The 17,238-nt window shown below is 43.4% G+C and overlaps 1 protein-coding gene across 2 annotated transcripts in view; it reads right to left on the bottom strand.

Moving 5' to 3' along the window:
* PolrMT (mitochondrial RNA polymerase) overlaps window positions 1-17,238 on the bottom strand; it is a 78,865-nt gene that overhangs the window by 21,651 nt on the left and 39,976 nt on the right. For both annotated transcript variants that reach the window (XM_065453974.2, XM_065453982.2), the window contains exons 19-25: window positions 14,436-14,536; window positions 11,439-11,559; window positions 9,223-9,307; window positions 7,161-7,272; window positions 6,409-6,487; window positions 3,866-4,111; window positions 354-431 (exon numbers count right to left, since the gene is read on the bottom strand). In XM_065453974.2, coding sequence (XP_065310046.1) covers window positions 354-431; window positions 3,866-4,111; window positions 6,409-6,487; window positions 7,161-7,272; window positions 9,223-9,307; window positions 11,439-11,559; window positions 14,436-14,536 — 822 coding nt within the window. The remainder of the gene's footprint in view (window positions 1-353; window positions 432-3,865; window positions 4,112-6,408; window positions 6,488-7,160; window positions 7,273-9,222; window positions 9,308-11,438; window positions 11,560-14,435; window positions 14,537-17,238) is intronic.

Raw genomic sequence — 17,238 nt, 5'->3', positions numbered from 1 at the left:
ATAGCAAAGTATGGTAGTAGCAACAGTAAATCTGAACAATGAAAATGAGCAGACAATAAGACAAAAGTGAACAACATCACTCATCAAAAAAGAAAGAAAAAAAATAAATTCTGAAAAATGTCATGTTAGACCTTTAATTTCCTTCAATTTCTTTCTGACAACTTTCTTTTGGTAGCACACACGCCAAAAATGAAAATGAATACTATATATCCAAAATACGCATCATGTTTATGTTCAAATTATAAATTAAGAGGACTGCTTCAGATAGTAGCAGCCCAGACACACATAACGCAATCTTCTTTTTTTTGCATTGTCTACAATATAATTAAGACAATCGCATCAAAACTCCTCACCTTCCTCTTGATGTGTCCTTCAAGCACCTTGGCAATGGGCAGGCCTTTGGCTGCATCTTTCTTTCTCTCTCGCTCAACCTGTGCAAAACACGTTAATTTCATAACCGAGTTCAACATGATGTTAATGAAGTTCTTCAAGCTTCTGACAATGTACAAACATGTTCTCAGCAGAAACACAGGCGAAACCCCTTGACAAAGAATCGTTCAAATTAGCTTCACGCCTCTGTGTCTCAATTTCAATGCTGGCAGTGAATGACACAGGACATCACCAATATTAACACAGGGTGCATACACACATACCACATAGAGCTTCGCAAGGTGCATAAATTTGACAAAATTTGCTGGCATCTACTCTAAGCTTGCCATTCAACCTCATGACTTTAATGCGAATGTGCAACAAAGTCCGTTCTCCTACTCTAACTACCTGCTTGAAATTGATGAATGCTGCACTTGTCTAGTGTGCCAGAGTTGCCATTCGCTGTATCGCATTGAAAACATAGTATGAAACGGCGGAGGTGACGATTGGTTTGTTCATGTTATTTTATTTATTTTTTGCTGTAGAGTCAATTACAGTAATTAACAAGTCAAAGTACCTACTCTTGTCAACTATATTGCCCATACAACAAGCCCCTTTAAGTGTTTTCCTTTAAGTTCACTAACAGTTGCTCAACAAGGGAAGCCTGAGCGTGGAGGCAATGTTATGAAATGGACGTCATCTTCATCAGGATAAGAACTTGGACAACAACTACAAATTGCCTTGATGAAAACAATTCATGTGCAATTGTGATTTATTACTGCAGGACTGTGTGCTCTCCGATTTGTGCATCCTGTTTTCCGCACTGAACAGTCAATTAAAGGGGGCATGACACCCAATTTTTGATCATAATATATATTGTGCGAGATAATCTTTATGCATTCAAGAACATGTTGGAAAAATTTTAGCACATTTGAGCCAGCACGTAATTTGTAATTGAATTTTTTGTGTTACACATGAACGGCATAACAGTGGAGCAACACTGGCACGCTCTCGAGCCGTGGCATCACAGGGTGCATGCCTGCCGAGCGAGCATGTATATTGTATATTCCGGCAAAGAATCAGTGCGCCAGCTGTGCGTACATGCGGGAAACTTCTTCTTTGTTCAGTTTGCCATTGGAATTGTTCAACTTGTAGCAGCTGAAACAATGCCACCGCAGCACATATGTAGCGCTGTTGTGTGCTAGGGCCAATGGAGCAAGGAGTGCTCCGTATAGTACTTCAGGCTCCCCAAGGAGCCGGTCAAACTTAAGGCTTGGAAGTTTAATGTGGGCAGGAAAGACTGGCGATTATCTGATGCTCGTTTTGTCTCAGAACAGTTCACGCGAGGCAGCTACAACGACGATTTGCACCTGCTCAACGAGTTTGGGATGCCCGTGAAAAAGCCGAGGCTGCGGCCAGATGCGATGCCGACCATGTTCGCGCGCACCAACCCATCCTGCAGGCAGCGCCCCAGCCAAGCGTTAACGTTGCTATTTGTTTTATGGATATTGGGTGCAACAAAGCAACTTCAAGTGAAGGTTCAGCCAAAGCGTACATCACACCAAATCCTTGCGCCGCAGACACATGTGCACGGGCATTTGTTTGCATGTGTTGCATGCAACTACAGCTGGGAAAAAAAAAATAACTGGTGGGAACGCACAGCACTTTAACAACATCGTAGTTTTGTTGAGTAGGGATCCTAGAGAAATGCATGCCAGCAAACAATCTACGCGCATAAGAATTTACATTGTGCGAAGTAGCACCAGACTTTGCCTCCCATTAATAAATGGCTAAGCAGTGCTGAATGCATGAAATATGAAGAGTGCCGAAAGGCATCAGCAGCATTTAGCGCAACACCAACGTCGCCATCTACGTTGACAACGTTTACTGTGCAGTCATTGTCCATGGCCTCTGAGATTTGCGCAAGCCAACCGGCATAGAGTTTCTCACTATATCACCTAGAGGGAAATCTGGCGCTGCTGCGCTGTGGTATGCATGGGAATGCCAGTATATTGTGACTTCAGATTGGCATCGTTTTCGAAGAGCCAGGCAAGCACCGTTCTGTCTGTCACAATGGCTCATTTTCAACTAAAACTGCATGTAGGAAGCTGTTTTAGCTTTATTATTGCACAAAAACATGTTTTGTTTAACTATAAGAACTTGTTATTGCATGTACAATTATATAAAACGCAAAAAGTATCAGCAGGCCGCTAAAGTTGGAGGTCAGACGACGAGATTCGCGCTCGCTTTGAAACAGTTTGTCATCTGTTCTTGCTTTTCTTCTCTTGGTCATGCATTGTAGGTGAGTAAAGCTGTAATATGCGTGAATTGAAACATTTCATGAAGATTTTACTTTAAGAACGTGGTACTTGTGTAGCCAAATCCACATTCTAGACGAAGCCTCTTACAACACCAGCCAACACAAGCCTCGCAGACACATATACCGTCATTTCCATGATGGCACAGCGCCCCTTAAGAAACTCCCATAGACAGTGGCGCCAGATTTCCCTCTAGGTGTTATAGTGAGAAACTCTATGCCAGCCAGCTCGCGCCAATCTCAGAGGCCGTGTGTCACCAGTTGAGCTGGTGGTGATGAGGTCGAAGTCAAAATGCGCAGCGTATAGTACACCATCGCTGCATGTGCTGCTCAAAGATTCCTTGCTTGCTTCATCACGCAAAGTTGGCAGTGTTGACGACATGGCACATGAAATGGCAGCTATGCCCCCACCTCACATGCCGTGGTGGCTGATATTGTAGCAGACGATAGCTGGGTTCCATGCAACGCATGACATCACATATGGCTTGGCAATATGGTGGTGGGCGCTGGCGGGCAGGGCTTAGAGCCAGCGAGTTCTAGCTCATATTTTGGACAGAAATGTGCCCAGCTTTTATGCATGTATAGCCGTAATAAACCTTCTGCTACAATTTCTTGCGGAAACCCACAAATTGTTGCGTGACTGTGTGTTGTCCCCTTTAAGCCATACTAGCAATATCAAGTATCTACCGTTGCAGCTTTGCAAAGATCTCAGCCAAGAATGGTGCTTTCTCATTCTTCCTGTACACACAAAAAACACACAGTTCTAGAAAACACACACAAAAATTAAATTATGGGGATTTACACGGAAAAACCCCGATCCGATTATCCGATTAAGTGGGGCCTCTGAATTTTCTTTTACCACTTGAAGACATTAACAGGCACCTAAATCTAAGTACAACAGTGTATTTGCATTTCACCCTCACTGAAATGCAGCTGGCGCAAGAACTTATGCTTTGCAGTGCAACGCCATAGCCACAAAGCCATCGACGATGGCAGGTATACATGCACAAACATAAATACCACATTTATTCACAAGTTCTTGTTATTTTTGACCTATCCATAAGGGGTCATCAACAGCAGCCAGCAATACATAAATAAGTGGTAGTATCAGCCTTGTGCAACAACATCCAAAACAATTCTGTGAGCGTAACATGCGTTCCAGTGATTGTCTACACTCACCAATGCTGCCACACCACTGTACACGTCCTGCGGCCTCTCGTCAGGCTGCAGGTTGACCTGTGCGGCACCGTGGGCGTCCCTGCCCAGGGCGGCATAGTGCTGCAAGCCATTGCAGGAGCCATCCTGGTGCACTGGCAGGTAGCAGATGTGACGCGTCGGATCAGGCGACCGCATGGCGGCCGCCACTTCTTTGCAGCAGGCCAATGTCTGCCAAGGCTCATCCGACTTGGTCCACCACCGCCGACCCTAAATTCAAGAGGTGTTGGAAAGTGAAAGTCCATCCATATGAATGTTGATGTTTGCAGAATATCAAAACGTGGGAGACAGATGAGCAGGATAATTGGTTGATATCTGCACAACAAAAGAGCTGAGTGACAGTGGAACTGCGAGAAAAGTGCTTACTCTCAAATGAGCAGTTTTATGAGTAAAAAAGTGTGTGCGCATGTGTGCACATGTGTGTACACGCATATGTATGATAGCATATACATACAAACCTCTGTGTTACAAACCTCTGTGTATATGTTATGTTTTTAAATAAAGTTATTGTTACAAATAATCTTATGCCCTGAGTTTGATTGCCTTTCACCTTTTTTTCTATGCACAATATGAAAATGGAAGAAGTAAGTGCAAGTGCAAGTGCTTTATTTTTCTTCACATAATCATGATTATGGTCGTTGACCGATAAATCAGACAGTGATGCTCCGTACATGCTCGCTAATTCGGACAGCTTCATGGCACCGCCAATGTACCCATAGAGTTAATGTGCCAAGATGATCAATATTTCGGACAGCCGCTAGCTCTACATTCGTTTATCCGGGCTCCGTCCATGGCTGTAGCGTAAGCCAGCTCTTCCGCCATTATCTTTTCTGGCAACCTCGACGAGACATCAAGCATGGCCTCAGAGATTCCACCCTGGACAGTAATCTCTGAGGCCTTGGCTTGATCGCCACTTTATTTCTCTGAGATTTAACTGTAACTGCCCATCTTGGAGGCTTTGCCTGAATTGTGAGGTCACATGAACATCACGATCATCGCATTCTTCTTCCGGCAGCCCTGAGCATGGACCACTATCGCCATTCTGTTTGTTGAGTTTGCCTTGCAAACAGCATTTTGCCATGCTGAGCTTGTTTGTTTAGTTTGCATTCTAGACAGCGCTCTGCTGGCTCCAAGAAGTCTTTCTTGAGGCCACGTCAAATGGCACCAACGGTGCCCTCGCAGTCCGAATGAGCCCGACTCCGCAGCTGAAGAGGCTGAACTACCCCCTACCACAACGAGCTCAAATGCGGATATCATTGATGACCTGTTAGGCTGCGGTGAGCCGATTCCTGCCGCTGTTACATTTGAAGATATTGCAGACGTCGACAGTGCAACTGAATGATGACAAAATAATTGAGCAAGTTCTTCCACTGTCAAACAGTGACTATGACTCGGATGATGATGTGCCATGTGCTCCGGTGTCCTCCACATGCAGACATGACTCAAGCCTTTGCAATCTTTGTATCGGCATACAGCGAAATTCAAAACTCACAGAAATACAGGCGTACTTGGTTGCACGTAAGCAGAAGTGCGCGAAGCAACGCATAGACCACTTGATCCTTGCACAGGGGCCTTAAAACGTAAATAAAGTGATCTTTCTTGAACACATTCGTTTTTTCGGACATTCGATCATTCGGACTTATTTACATTTCCCGTGGAGTCCGAATTATTAGTCATCGACTGTATACAGATATCTGCACCAATAGCCAGCGAAGGCTAGTTTTCGGTCCAGTGTCAAAACATAACAGACAGGTAAGGTGCAGATTTTAACAGCAGAGTATTCCGGAACACGTCATGATTTATAACAGACAAGAAACATTCTGAAAGTACTCCTAATTAAACAATGCAAGTAAGAGATGCTGGTTATCAGGAAAAAATAATTTGCTACACCGCTTGAAATTATGTGCGGTTTTAACTTATAGGGGTAAAATATTCCAGATTGTTGTGCCACTGAATTCAACTTAAAACTTTTTGTGCGCAAACAAACAGGGACGAAGAATAGGAGCAACACAAGGACGAGCGCTCATCCTTGTGTTGCTCCTATTCTTCGCCCCTGTTTGTTTGCGCACAGAAAGTTGCAAGATGAATTTGTTCCAACTAGGCCGACTCGCAGTTATGCTACTGAATTAAATTAGCCTTTAGCCATATACATCGTAACACATGTTGAGGTTACCTTTTAAAGCCTGTCTAGTGCTGCGAGTTGGAAAAGAAAAGGTGTTTCGAGGAATAGGAAAGTTAGTGCACAAAATATTATTCCCTGAATTGATATTTTATGATTACATAGTGCCTTAACCGATAACATGTTGCGTTTGGAAAATATCATTAAATGCATCACTGGTATATTTTTTGTAAAGGTTGTAAGTATGTCATGTAATCCACGCCCCATGATTCTAAACAATAACTAATATGACTATGGCAAAACGCATAATAAACGTCAAGTAGCAAGCGGTAGTGGCACCAGTAGAAACACCTACAGCAACGTAGCACTGATCTACTGAGGTTCTCACCGTCATGGGGTTGTCAGCTGAGTCGAGAATTTCAGACATTACTTCATCAGCAAACTTCAGTCTCTCAGACACAGGATCCCTGTAGCACAGAGAAAAAGTCATGTAACACTCGCACATTATGAAGACTACTTGTAGCCTTAAAATTCTGTACTCACAAAATTAAATTAGTAAAATTCACTGTACTGACAGTGAAACGATGTAAAAAATGCCCGCTCCCAAACTCACAAAAAGACAGTTGCTTTCAGAGCTGTCCTTTAGTTCCTAGTGAGCATTTGTGCTCCCTTGTTTAACGGCATCTGGTACTACAAACAATAATATAGATATTGCAACATACTGCGACCAGGCCACACAGGCAGTTGAGGGGACGTTAAAGGCAAATATTCAATGTGGACTGTTAATTTTTTTTTTCATTCCAGAAACCTTGCAGCGCTTGTTTTGTGCCGAGAAAAGACTTAGTTCAAGATGAAATCATGTCTGAAGGTCCGAATACCTTTAGTGCAATTGAAATCGCTCACCCTTGAGTGGGGAGCGGTGACTTTACATATGCCATCACACTATGCCTCTCAGCAGTCTATGCCTCTTAGCATTGTTAGCATGCAGTTGAAACAAAGATGAAAATTATGAGTTGTACATTAGTGAGTACACAACTGGAAATTTGCTGTAAAGACTCCTCGGACAAGCCTGTGCTACACATTCGCTCCACAAATATAAATTTAGCTTGCTCAAGTGCAATGTTGGAAGAGGGAGAGCACCTTTTTTTGAGGCCAGTCAAGTTGACCAGGTGGACTTTCAGCCAGTCCAAGCCTTTTTCACCAAGAGGTTCACCTCTGGCAAACAGTAGAATGCCTCGCACAACGTCACTGCCTAGAACAGAATTGCACATACATATTAATATGCTTTCTTGCTTCCTATTTCCAAGTGGCATAACAAAGGCAGTGGCACTCTTGGTTAAAGTAAAAACTAGATTACAAATGCACCTGTACTTGCTGACTACTGAAAAATTTGGTATGAGCTCTGCTCATAGAAACTGCACTGCCCTTGCCCTTTATGCCTCCACAGCCCCAACACATAGGTAGTTCCTGAGAGACGACAGCGCTGAAACAAGTTTGTTGCCACTGCGGCACCACGGAAATGTGTGAAACGTAATTGGCTGGCACATCTATACAAATTCTCTTGATTTGGGCAGCAGTGTGCAGCACCTTTGCGCTCTTTAAGTTGTTATTGGCTACAGTTAAAGAACTAGAACATTTTGACTGTTTTTACCTAGTTCTACGGTCCCAGAACCATGCTACTAGTTCCAGTGAAAGGATTACTATGTGACAACTGGACTGCTTTGTGCCACACTCAACGAGCTGAACACATGTTAAGTACTAAGTCATCAACAACATTGATTATGACTGTTGCTGTATGATTATATGACTGCATGACTATAACAGCTGCTGCAGAGGACTACTGCCTGTATAATATTATGGGATCAAAGCTGCGATGTGCAAGTGCCCTGCTAGCTAGAGCTGGCGAGAGCTGGCCTGACTTTAGCAGAAGAGATATTAAATTATCTCCACTGTATAATTTTAAGTGGTATTCTTGGGGCCACAGCTGAGCCCAGCAACTCACGTCTCCACATGAATGGCAAGATGCCACTAATTGACGCATGTAACCCCTCTCAGAATGTGATGCCACAGCGAAGAACCAAACCCCCAAGCACACGCTCAATTGCAGATTGTCGCAGGCACTAAGCTACTGTCACTGGAGTTAAGGAAGTACAGTCAATAAACGATATTTGCAGACATCCGATTTTTTCGGACATGTCCGATAATTCAGGTGTTTTTGCACCACCACCACATATCCACTTGAGCCAATGTAAAAGTTTGTCAGAAATTTGGGATGCTGAAACAGATTACTGTCCAATTTTACAAACTTTTTCCCGTGAGCACAGGTCCAAAACGACATTATTTGAAACCAACACCCCTGGGACGTCGAACCAGCACTTCTGCACGCCAATCCATGGCAACGTTAGGCCTAGCTGCTTCGACGTTCGCTAGCTAAGCTTTCTGTTGTTCGGTGCCCTGTTTTACATTGAAGGAACCCGTTGCTATCAGCAATGGCACAAATTACCTCTTTGTCATCCTTGCAGACAGCTTTGAAGCATGGAAAGTACAGCAAGGGTCGAGTGTTGCACAATGCCAGTTTCCAAAAGTCAGCTTCGCCGCAATACAACAGTGTTGCACGGTCAAGCGTACCCAATGTATTGCGATGAAGCATACCAAGAATAAAAAAGGGACCACTGTCATGGGACAGAGTATGTATATTCTTTAAATTGCACATACGAGCACCCGCCGTCTCCTGTCACAGAACAAGCCCTCATTCACCTAATAAGTGTGCTGGCAGACCTTCAGAGCTATTTCTAAAGTGTGTGTGGTGATTTGAGCCCTTGGGAGCAGTAAAATGCATGCCTTCATTTTTTCAGACTGCCCAATTTCCCGACATTTTTGCGGCACCTAGGGCGTCCAAAAAATCAGATATTGACTTTAGTGTAATGCTTTCTGTTCCATAAATTAAATTAAATTCTGGGGTTTTGCATTTCAAAACTCCGATCTGATTATGAGGTATAACGTAGTGGTGGTTTCCCAATACTTTAACCACCTAGGGTTTTTTAACGTGTACCTAAATTTATGTACAGAATCACTTTTGCATTTCGTCCCCATAGATATGTGGCCACCACAGCCGGAACTGAACCCACAGCCTCGAACACAGCAGCGCAACGTCACAGCAGGTGGGTTTGCCAGTGGTACAAGCAGAAACTTTCAAACTCACCAAGATGATTAAAATGAGGTGGACATGGGTAGACTCTTCCTCTGAAGTCCATGTTGTGTGGAAACCAGAGCACCCTGTCCCTGAACTGTGGGTGGAGCAAAAAGAAAAGGGTCTTGAAGGTAATATAAATATAATAGGACAATGTACTGCAGAAGAGTATGCATTTGGGCTGGTCAGTTGTGACTGCATTACAATGAATGTGGCTGCAAGCCACCTTTTAAAGATGCGATCTTCTTGTCAAAATAGCACGATGACCGCACATGTCTTATCTCTGAAGCCTTTCACATCCATAATAGCGGCAAAGCATGTATAAGCCTCCCCTTCATTTCACACTTTCCGAAGGAGATAACCTTCCTATCTTATTGGTCACAATTTATTGCCCCTGCGCATGCTGAATTTCTGTTGCTTTCTTGTGCTTCACAATAGTGGTAGAGTATATGTACACGCTGACTGAAAGAATAAGACAGTGTTGTTAGTCAGCGATGTGGTCTGTGCCCCTCTCGTCATCCTGTTGTTTAACGCTGTTTTCTGCTCATAATACAATGTAATGCAGTGCAAAAGTTCACATTTATCTGGCCATGTAGAGTTCTTCCCGTTCATGACTATGCTCAACTTATTTACTTGCACTCCACTAACAAGTTACCCAGAAAAATCAGAGGTCCCCCTACCTAGAAAAAAAAAAGCACCTTTCTAATTTCACCACATATATATGCATAGTCTTGTGCACGGTCGTGACAAATGCATCCCAGTTTTACAGGTTGCTGAAGCCTGCAAGCTTTAATTATAAGTAGTAGACCACTGTTGATTGCCGATAACAGTCAAAGGGAGAAAAGAACTGTGGTGCTCTGGAAAACTGAATTATAGCTGAGTATGGTTGCACTTTTATGTGGCTTGCATTTTCTGCCTGACTCTAAAGGAAAAGGAGAGTTGCACATTTGCACGAGCCTAAGAAGAACACACACAATAAACGTCACTTAAACGTCCTGCTGATAAAACAAACATTAGCTGCATCATTCCGCTTTGTCAGCGCTACTGGCAGGAGTGTGGTGTCCTCTCTGTGCGGGCCTCTACCTCAAATATGATGACAGTGCCCTGGTATACTATGATCTCCGAAATCAGCAGCCCAATTTATGGTACGTATGTAAGTGACCTTGTTCACTGAGAGCAATTTTATTTGTAGAGAAATTGTACAGCACCCTTCAGCTGCAGTTTTCTACGCAACAAAATCATCTCTCGGCATAAAATAAATGTTGCAAGAGTTACAGAATGGCAATTTACAACTTTCTAGATTGATTCAATGTCTTTAGTGTCCCTTCGTAAGTAATGCTGGGAACAACAAACTTAACCCTTCCAGGGTCGATTCTTTTTTTTATTGCAGATCTAAATTTATCAAAGGGACCTATTTAAAAAAAAGCTACCATAATCTTTCTAGGCTGACCGTAATCTTTCTAGGTTATATATGTACCATTTATTCATGAATAACAACAATAGAAAATGAAATAAACTCATAAGAATTTAAAGTTTGATGCATTGTTATACACATAGTTCCAGGCTTCAACAATGCACAAACAAGAATATTTTGCAAGTCTCAAATGTTCCTGCTATTACACTAATGTTTACGTCCATAGTGTAATCGAACTGCATACGTGAGCACACTCAAGAAAACTGCGCGGTTGTGTGCGCGTCAAAAAAGCAAAACATGTAACAAACTTCCGCTAATCTTCATCTTATCGCCAACCAGAGGCAATTAGTTTTCGAGTCTCCAAAAAAAGAAAAGGAAACGCATGCACGGTGGCATCCTTCGCATGTGTATCCCATGAACAATCAACGAGCGAGTAACAGGCGGTCACCACTTGAGCGATTAGTGACGAGATAGCCATCAGTTTTACGAGCACAAGAAGCCGAAACCGCCCGCAGAACAAAACTGAAACTAACTGACACCCACCTGCGTGGGCCCCGATGCGCCGGAGCAAACAAACTATCTCTAAACCAAACCATGCAACGAAAACTGAGAGAGGGAGGTGCGAGAAACAAATGACCTTTATACCCACATAGTGGCAGCACATGCCAGGAAAGAAAAAATTTGGAAATTGGCGCGCTTTTTAAACATACAGACGGAGTCGTAAATATACGGCACTGACCATCTTGGACTTGTTCGCGGCGCCGTATGTTTACATCATTGACCTTGAAAGGGTTAAACAGCTTAGCCAACTTACATGATTGGCAATGGAAAGCTTGTAGAGGGCATCACACCACAGACTGTACATTTCGGCGCGTCTTCGCTTGTTCAGCATGCGCTCTCGAGTAACCTTGACCTTGTCTGCTTTGCTCATGCCACTAGAAAGACAGGAACAAGTACGTAAATGTCAAGCTACATTCAACTGATTTCTACAGCAGTTCGGCTCAGTTTGCAGAGATGCAGAGCTTTCTCGAAACGGGAGCCTGCCTGAGCTGAACATTCAGCTGCCTCAAAAGAAATAAGAGGCATGTGACCAGAATTCTGTCGCATCTCAGTCACACTCCTAGCTTGAATGTGAGAGTGCCTCCAAGTGCGTTTTATAGACCAAGCAATTTCGTTCCAAGTGCTCAATTTTAACCCGCCTAAAGCAAAGTGCACTGCCACAAAAGCAACCAGTTGAATTTACACCCTTAATTAAGCATTTGTGCAGGTTTATATAAGAGGTTTGCTAAGCTTTTCTTGGAAGCATAGAGTTTGTGGCTATTCTCAGCCTTCGGCAGCCTTGCAGCTATAGAGAGAGAGAGAGACAGATGAACGGGATGGGAAAGGCAGGGAGTTAAAATGGATAAGATTCTGGTTTGCTACCATTGCAGCTATAGAGTTTTGTTCAATGGCCAGGGAGGGAAATATCACATAAAAGTCTCTGTATATTTCTTTAAGGGCACTACAAATCCATGAGAATACTGGGATAGAAAATGTGTGGCTTGTCTTGACCGTGGTCTGGCATAAAACATGGCTGTCCAAACTAATTTTCATATACACCTGTACTTACTGACCAGCATCGAAACTGGCACACAGTTGGTTACCATAATTTTGGATGCTGTGGGATATGCAGCTCAATTTTTTCAGAAGTGATCCATGTGTGTGACATTGCAAGCATTGCAGCTGTGGACAATGTTGTTGCCACTTTGGTTGTTGCCCATCCCCCATTTTATTCGAGAGGAAAAATTTCATGGGTTTCAGATTTTCTGTGACCACTACTAAGAGATTTCCATTAACTCCACACAAAACCAGATCTATGAACACCAAATTCTGATGAAACAACACTGGTTAGGCCTAGCGGTGCAGGGAATTCGTGCGATTAAAATTTTCTGCCAGCTGATAGGTGCAAAGCCGTTGAGGGAAGCTCACCATTAGCAATTTCCCCCCGGTAGACCTTTTGATGATCTGGTTAAAATAACACATGCGGCCTAAACTAGCAGCCATAGAAGCAGTGATCCAGTCTGCAGGTGATCTGCTGGCAACTAGCACAAACACTTACCAATTTAATTTCCAGACTTAGTACTGGACCACACTTTCAAAGCTCCCAATTAAACTTCTACAACAGACTAACCTGACTTCACCGCACAGACAAGGCCGCATGCACATATTGCGCTTCCCGACGAGCTGAACATGAAACACCCCAGTGAGAAAGACTACTGTGATATTTCAAGTAGATATTATTTCAATGAGGCACAACCCAAAGAAAGTATGTTTTTATACCGTTGGTGTTGTAATAAAGAGCAAAACTGATTTCACCACTGAAGTTAATTGCGTCAGACTGCCCGATTATGCAAAACGTTTTTTACACACCCTGTGAATCCAAAAAATCGGCTGGCAACTAGCTCCAAGAAAGCAGAAGAAGGACTAAGAACACAACCCAAAGCACAAGCGTTCTTGTTCTAAATGGTACTTAGTCATGCTTTCTGACACCAGATAAACACAAAATGGATAAACATAAAATACGCTAACAGCTCAAACCTTTACTTTACTCAGCTTCATCAGCAACCGTTATTATTTGCCCAATAAGAGAGAACAGGCTAAAATGTCACGTGAATTCCACCAAACCTTTCACAATGCATCTGGGATTGCTGAGGACTCTCCTCAGGGTTTCTTTTCCCTTCCTCCATGTTTGCAGCAAACTTTGGCTGCTACTACTGCTGTTCATTATTAATAAGTTTGCTATTGTTCTGAATAATATTAGAAAAGAAATTGGCTGAAGTTTAGCTCTTGTAAACCTAGTTATGATCACCGAAAGGTCTGTTTGTCTTGGTTTTGCAAAGATTATGCAGACAGCGTTTCATTAAAGTTAAGCCACAGTCTTTAGCATACGTTACACACACTGCCAAACGGGCTATCCGTGAAGTCGCGGTGAAACCTGGCTGCTGCAGTCAAGCCTGCAGCCAGCCGTGTGGTTTATCAGACATTCGTTCTGGGTGCCGTTGCTTGCATCCATCGCTTTGTCTCCTCCTTGTTGTTTGAGTTACTGAACAACACTGGTGGTTGCAGTAGCTTCGATCTTCGAACATTTCGACACTTGGGAAGCTTCTCTATAACGGGCTAATCTGGCCTCCCTTTGCTCCAGTGTTTCAGCCAGCAGCTTCGCCGTCGCTTGAGATTTCGCACCCTGCCGTCTAGCTATATCTACCGGATGACTGGATTCAGCCTGTTGCTTGCGCTGAAGCGCACACACAGAAGGCCCAGCCGGCATGCCATCCATGGCGAGACTGAGTGGCCAAGCACCGGCGAAGCAGCCGTTAAAGGCGCATTTATAGTCCGACGTTATCAGCACGTGGGCAAGTGTTGTTCGATGCAGGGCGCGTTGGAGTGCATTGGCTGCGTGCAATTACATTGGCTGCCCCAGTGCATCAAACCATTGGTCGAACTACCTATATACGCTGTTGTTCTCGCCAACGTGATGTAACATGTATGAGCACTCACGCTACATCAAACTATATTTAACCCTTGAACCTTCACTTAGTCACATGGTACCGCAGTAACGAGGCTCCAAGCAAGCGCAGCTGCAACTCCTCTACGCAGCGGATCATTTGGCGTGATGTCACACCTGCCGCATTTGCACTTGCACTCAGGCGGATCAACGTCATTGCGACGCGATTAATGACCTTCGGAGATATGGTGTAGTAGAGCTTTTGCTCTAATAATAAAATCCAATGATATAACAATACAGGGACCATCCTCATCCTCCTCTACTTACGGTTCGAACTTGGGTGGGGCTGGGTGCTCTGATGGGGGAATGGGGATGTCCAACTCAGCACTGCCTTTGTTGAGAAACACTTCAATCACCAGATCAAGCATCTGCACCAAATGGTTATTCTTTGCAATTCAGACCGCAAGTACAGGCTAATAGGCAAGAAAGCGCATTGCAGTCAACAGGATAGCTTGTGCACAATGATGCAAAAACTCGCAGTGAAATATAACTTTTGCAGCAACACATTCAACCTTAACAGCTGTCGGGTGCTTAACACTCATTTGAGACCACTGGGAGAGGTACATATACACTGAGTCACTATGTGTAATTGTAACTAGTTTCAATTCTAAACCAGTAATAGAGCTGAACCTCAGTGAGACACGGATACTATAACAAACTGCTGGATTAAATTAAGCTCCCTTATACAGTTTTAATACGTAATAAAGTAAATAATAATAAGCTCAATAGGCTGCCTTATACAGTTCTGGTTAAAAGAAAGTGCTAAAATTGTACAGAAAGGCAGTTGGACAGGTTGAAACGAAAGACCCACTTGCAACTGAGATTCATGTGAATATAATTTCACCGCGAACACTATTATGGTGCACCATCTGTTGCCTTAAATTTCGCAACTAGTCCAGCAGTTTATTATTCTAAAGCATATTCTCCCTTACACAATTTTACTGTTGCGATAGTGCGCTGGACTGTGAGGCAGGTGCAAGGGTTGATGGAAAGGAAAGTGGTGAGTGCAACCGCAGTCAGAAGTGTCACATGTGTTCTACTGTGTGTGTACCATATTTATCCAAACCTAACACGGACCTTTTGTCAGGGAAAATGGGTTAGAAAATTGCCTGCACATTACAATCGAATACAAAACCAAAACCGCATTTGCGGCGCTAGCAACAGCCTACCGTCAGAGCCGTCAGAAGGAGCGTCATCGCCATCACAAAATGGCGACAGAGCAGGACTTTATGAAGGTCGCTGCTACTTCATGTTGTGCTCAGCTACGATGTTGAGCGGTATTTTGGGCCGATAACTTTCATATGTACAATCACCTACATGAAAGTTCATGCGACTCGGCACAGGACATGTCTACATAATTGGTCCCAGTGTTTCTGGAACTGTACCAAGCTCGCTATTTGCACCGAGTGCCAGGAACGCTGTTGGATACATGCTTCAACAAGCACAATACAAAGTCTCACAAAAGTGATAGCAGTATATCCCAATCCTAAAGGTGATCACTTGTGTATACCGCCTCTGTGTGCTTGGTATCTGCGACCAACGAAGAATAAATGGTGATGACAACGACATGCTACTTTCATTATGAAAGCTCTTTAAAAAAAATTCCAGTCTGTGGCGGTAAATTCTGCATGGCTCATTTTTATCTCTTCGTAAACATGGGGAAAATGATACATTTTTCTTTTTGGCTTGATGGCATGTTACATTCCGGTGCACTTCTTTTCTTACTTTAAGCACTAGAAAACAGGATGTGCATTAGATTCAGGGATGCATCAGAATCGGGTAAATATGGTAGATAGATAGTGTGGTAGCGTGGTTGAGGAATGGTGGAAGTGTAATGACTAGAGTTAGAGACAGATTTTCCTCCATCGTGGTGTGACAAATGGCGATTTGAGGCAAGTGATCCTAACATTGTTTTTGATGTATGAGTTGCTTCGATTTGCATATGTCTGCGAAGGTTCTTTTTTTTTCTTTTTCCTCCACTCTGACGCACCTTTTGCCACATTCTTGGCACTTTACAATTAGTAGGTAGGTAGGTAGGCAGCTAAGCAGATTCTTATCTCATCTCTCTTTAATAAAAATAAAATAATGTGTCACCGTTGCTGGAATCGAACCTCTGCCACCAAGCATAGCAGCCTGGTGCTATAACCATTACACCACAATCGCATGCATACTTCTCTCGCTCCAAAACTAGTCAGCTTTATGAAACACTCAGCGCATGCTTCTCGTGCTACTTTCTCGTCTTCTTTCCTTGTGACAGCTTATGCTGTGAGGCGCTGCGTTAGACTGCATAATCTCCGGAACCAGCCCACTACTTTTTTCCAACTACTTCCCTCATGGCGGCTTATGCTACATAGAAACTGTACTACATTGTACCGACTTCTTGGTTGCCCACTTGAATCATGTCTTAAAGCGACTGACAACTGGCCAGAAAGTGTTGTGAGACGTTGATGGAAATGAAATGATCATAATTTATAGTGATAATCCAGCATGCCGTTTGGAATTTAAGTAGGAAATATAATTTTAAATTGGCAAAGAAAGTCAGAAGAACCAGTAAGTGGCAAAGCTTGGTGGTGAAATCTTAGTACTTCGAAATGCAGTCAAGAGATTACTGTACGTAAGTCAACTGTCGTTAAGTACAGTATAAATATTTCTTAAAATTGCAGTTAGAATATTATTAAGCACTTATGCTTTATTCTATGCGTATTATGAAGTAAGGAAAGTCCACGCTAACGAGCAGCACTCGCGTCGTCCCACATGCATGGCGGTGCACATGGCACTTGTAGGCGCGCAAGTATAGCCCGAGTTTGCAAGTACCCAGAGTTTTATGATCTCCCTGTGATACAAGATGCCATTGAGGAGTTGTGCCGTAAATGGGTGCATTTTTTACCTTCGGTCAGCGCACCTGTCACAATGTACTCACGACAAGCTCTATGCCGACCGTCGGCAGATTGTTGGCGTCGGTACAGTGTGACAGAGGCGCCAACACAAAGGAAAAAACACTGTCGCCAACAGTCAGCAGACCGAAATCACTGTCGCATCAGCCTAATGTGAGTGAGCATTTACCAATTGC

The sequence above is a fragment of the Dermacentor albipictus genome, chromosome 2 (genome assembly GCF_038994185.2).
Source record: "Dermacentor albipictus isolate Rhodes 1998 colony chromosome 2, USDA_Dalb.pri_finalv2, whole genome shotgun sequence".
Lineage (NCBI taxonomy): Eukaryota > Metazoa > Arthropoda > Arachnida > Ixodida > Ixodidae > Dermacentor > Dermacentor albipictus.
Note: the sequence above shows the minus strand (reverse complement) of the source record. Positions and strands in the feature narration are given on the sequence as shown.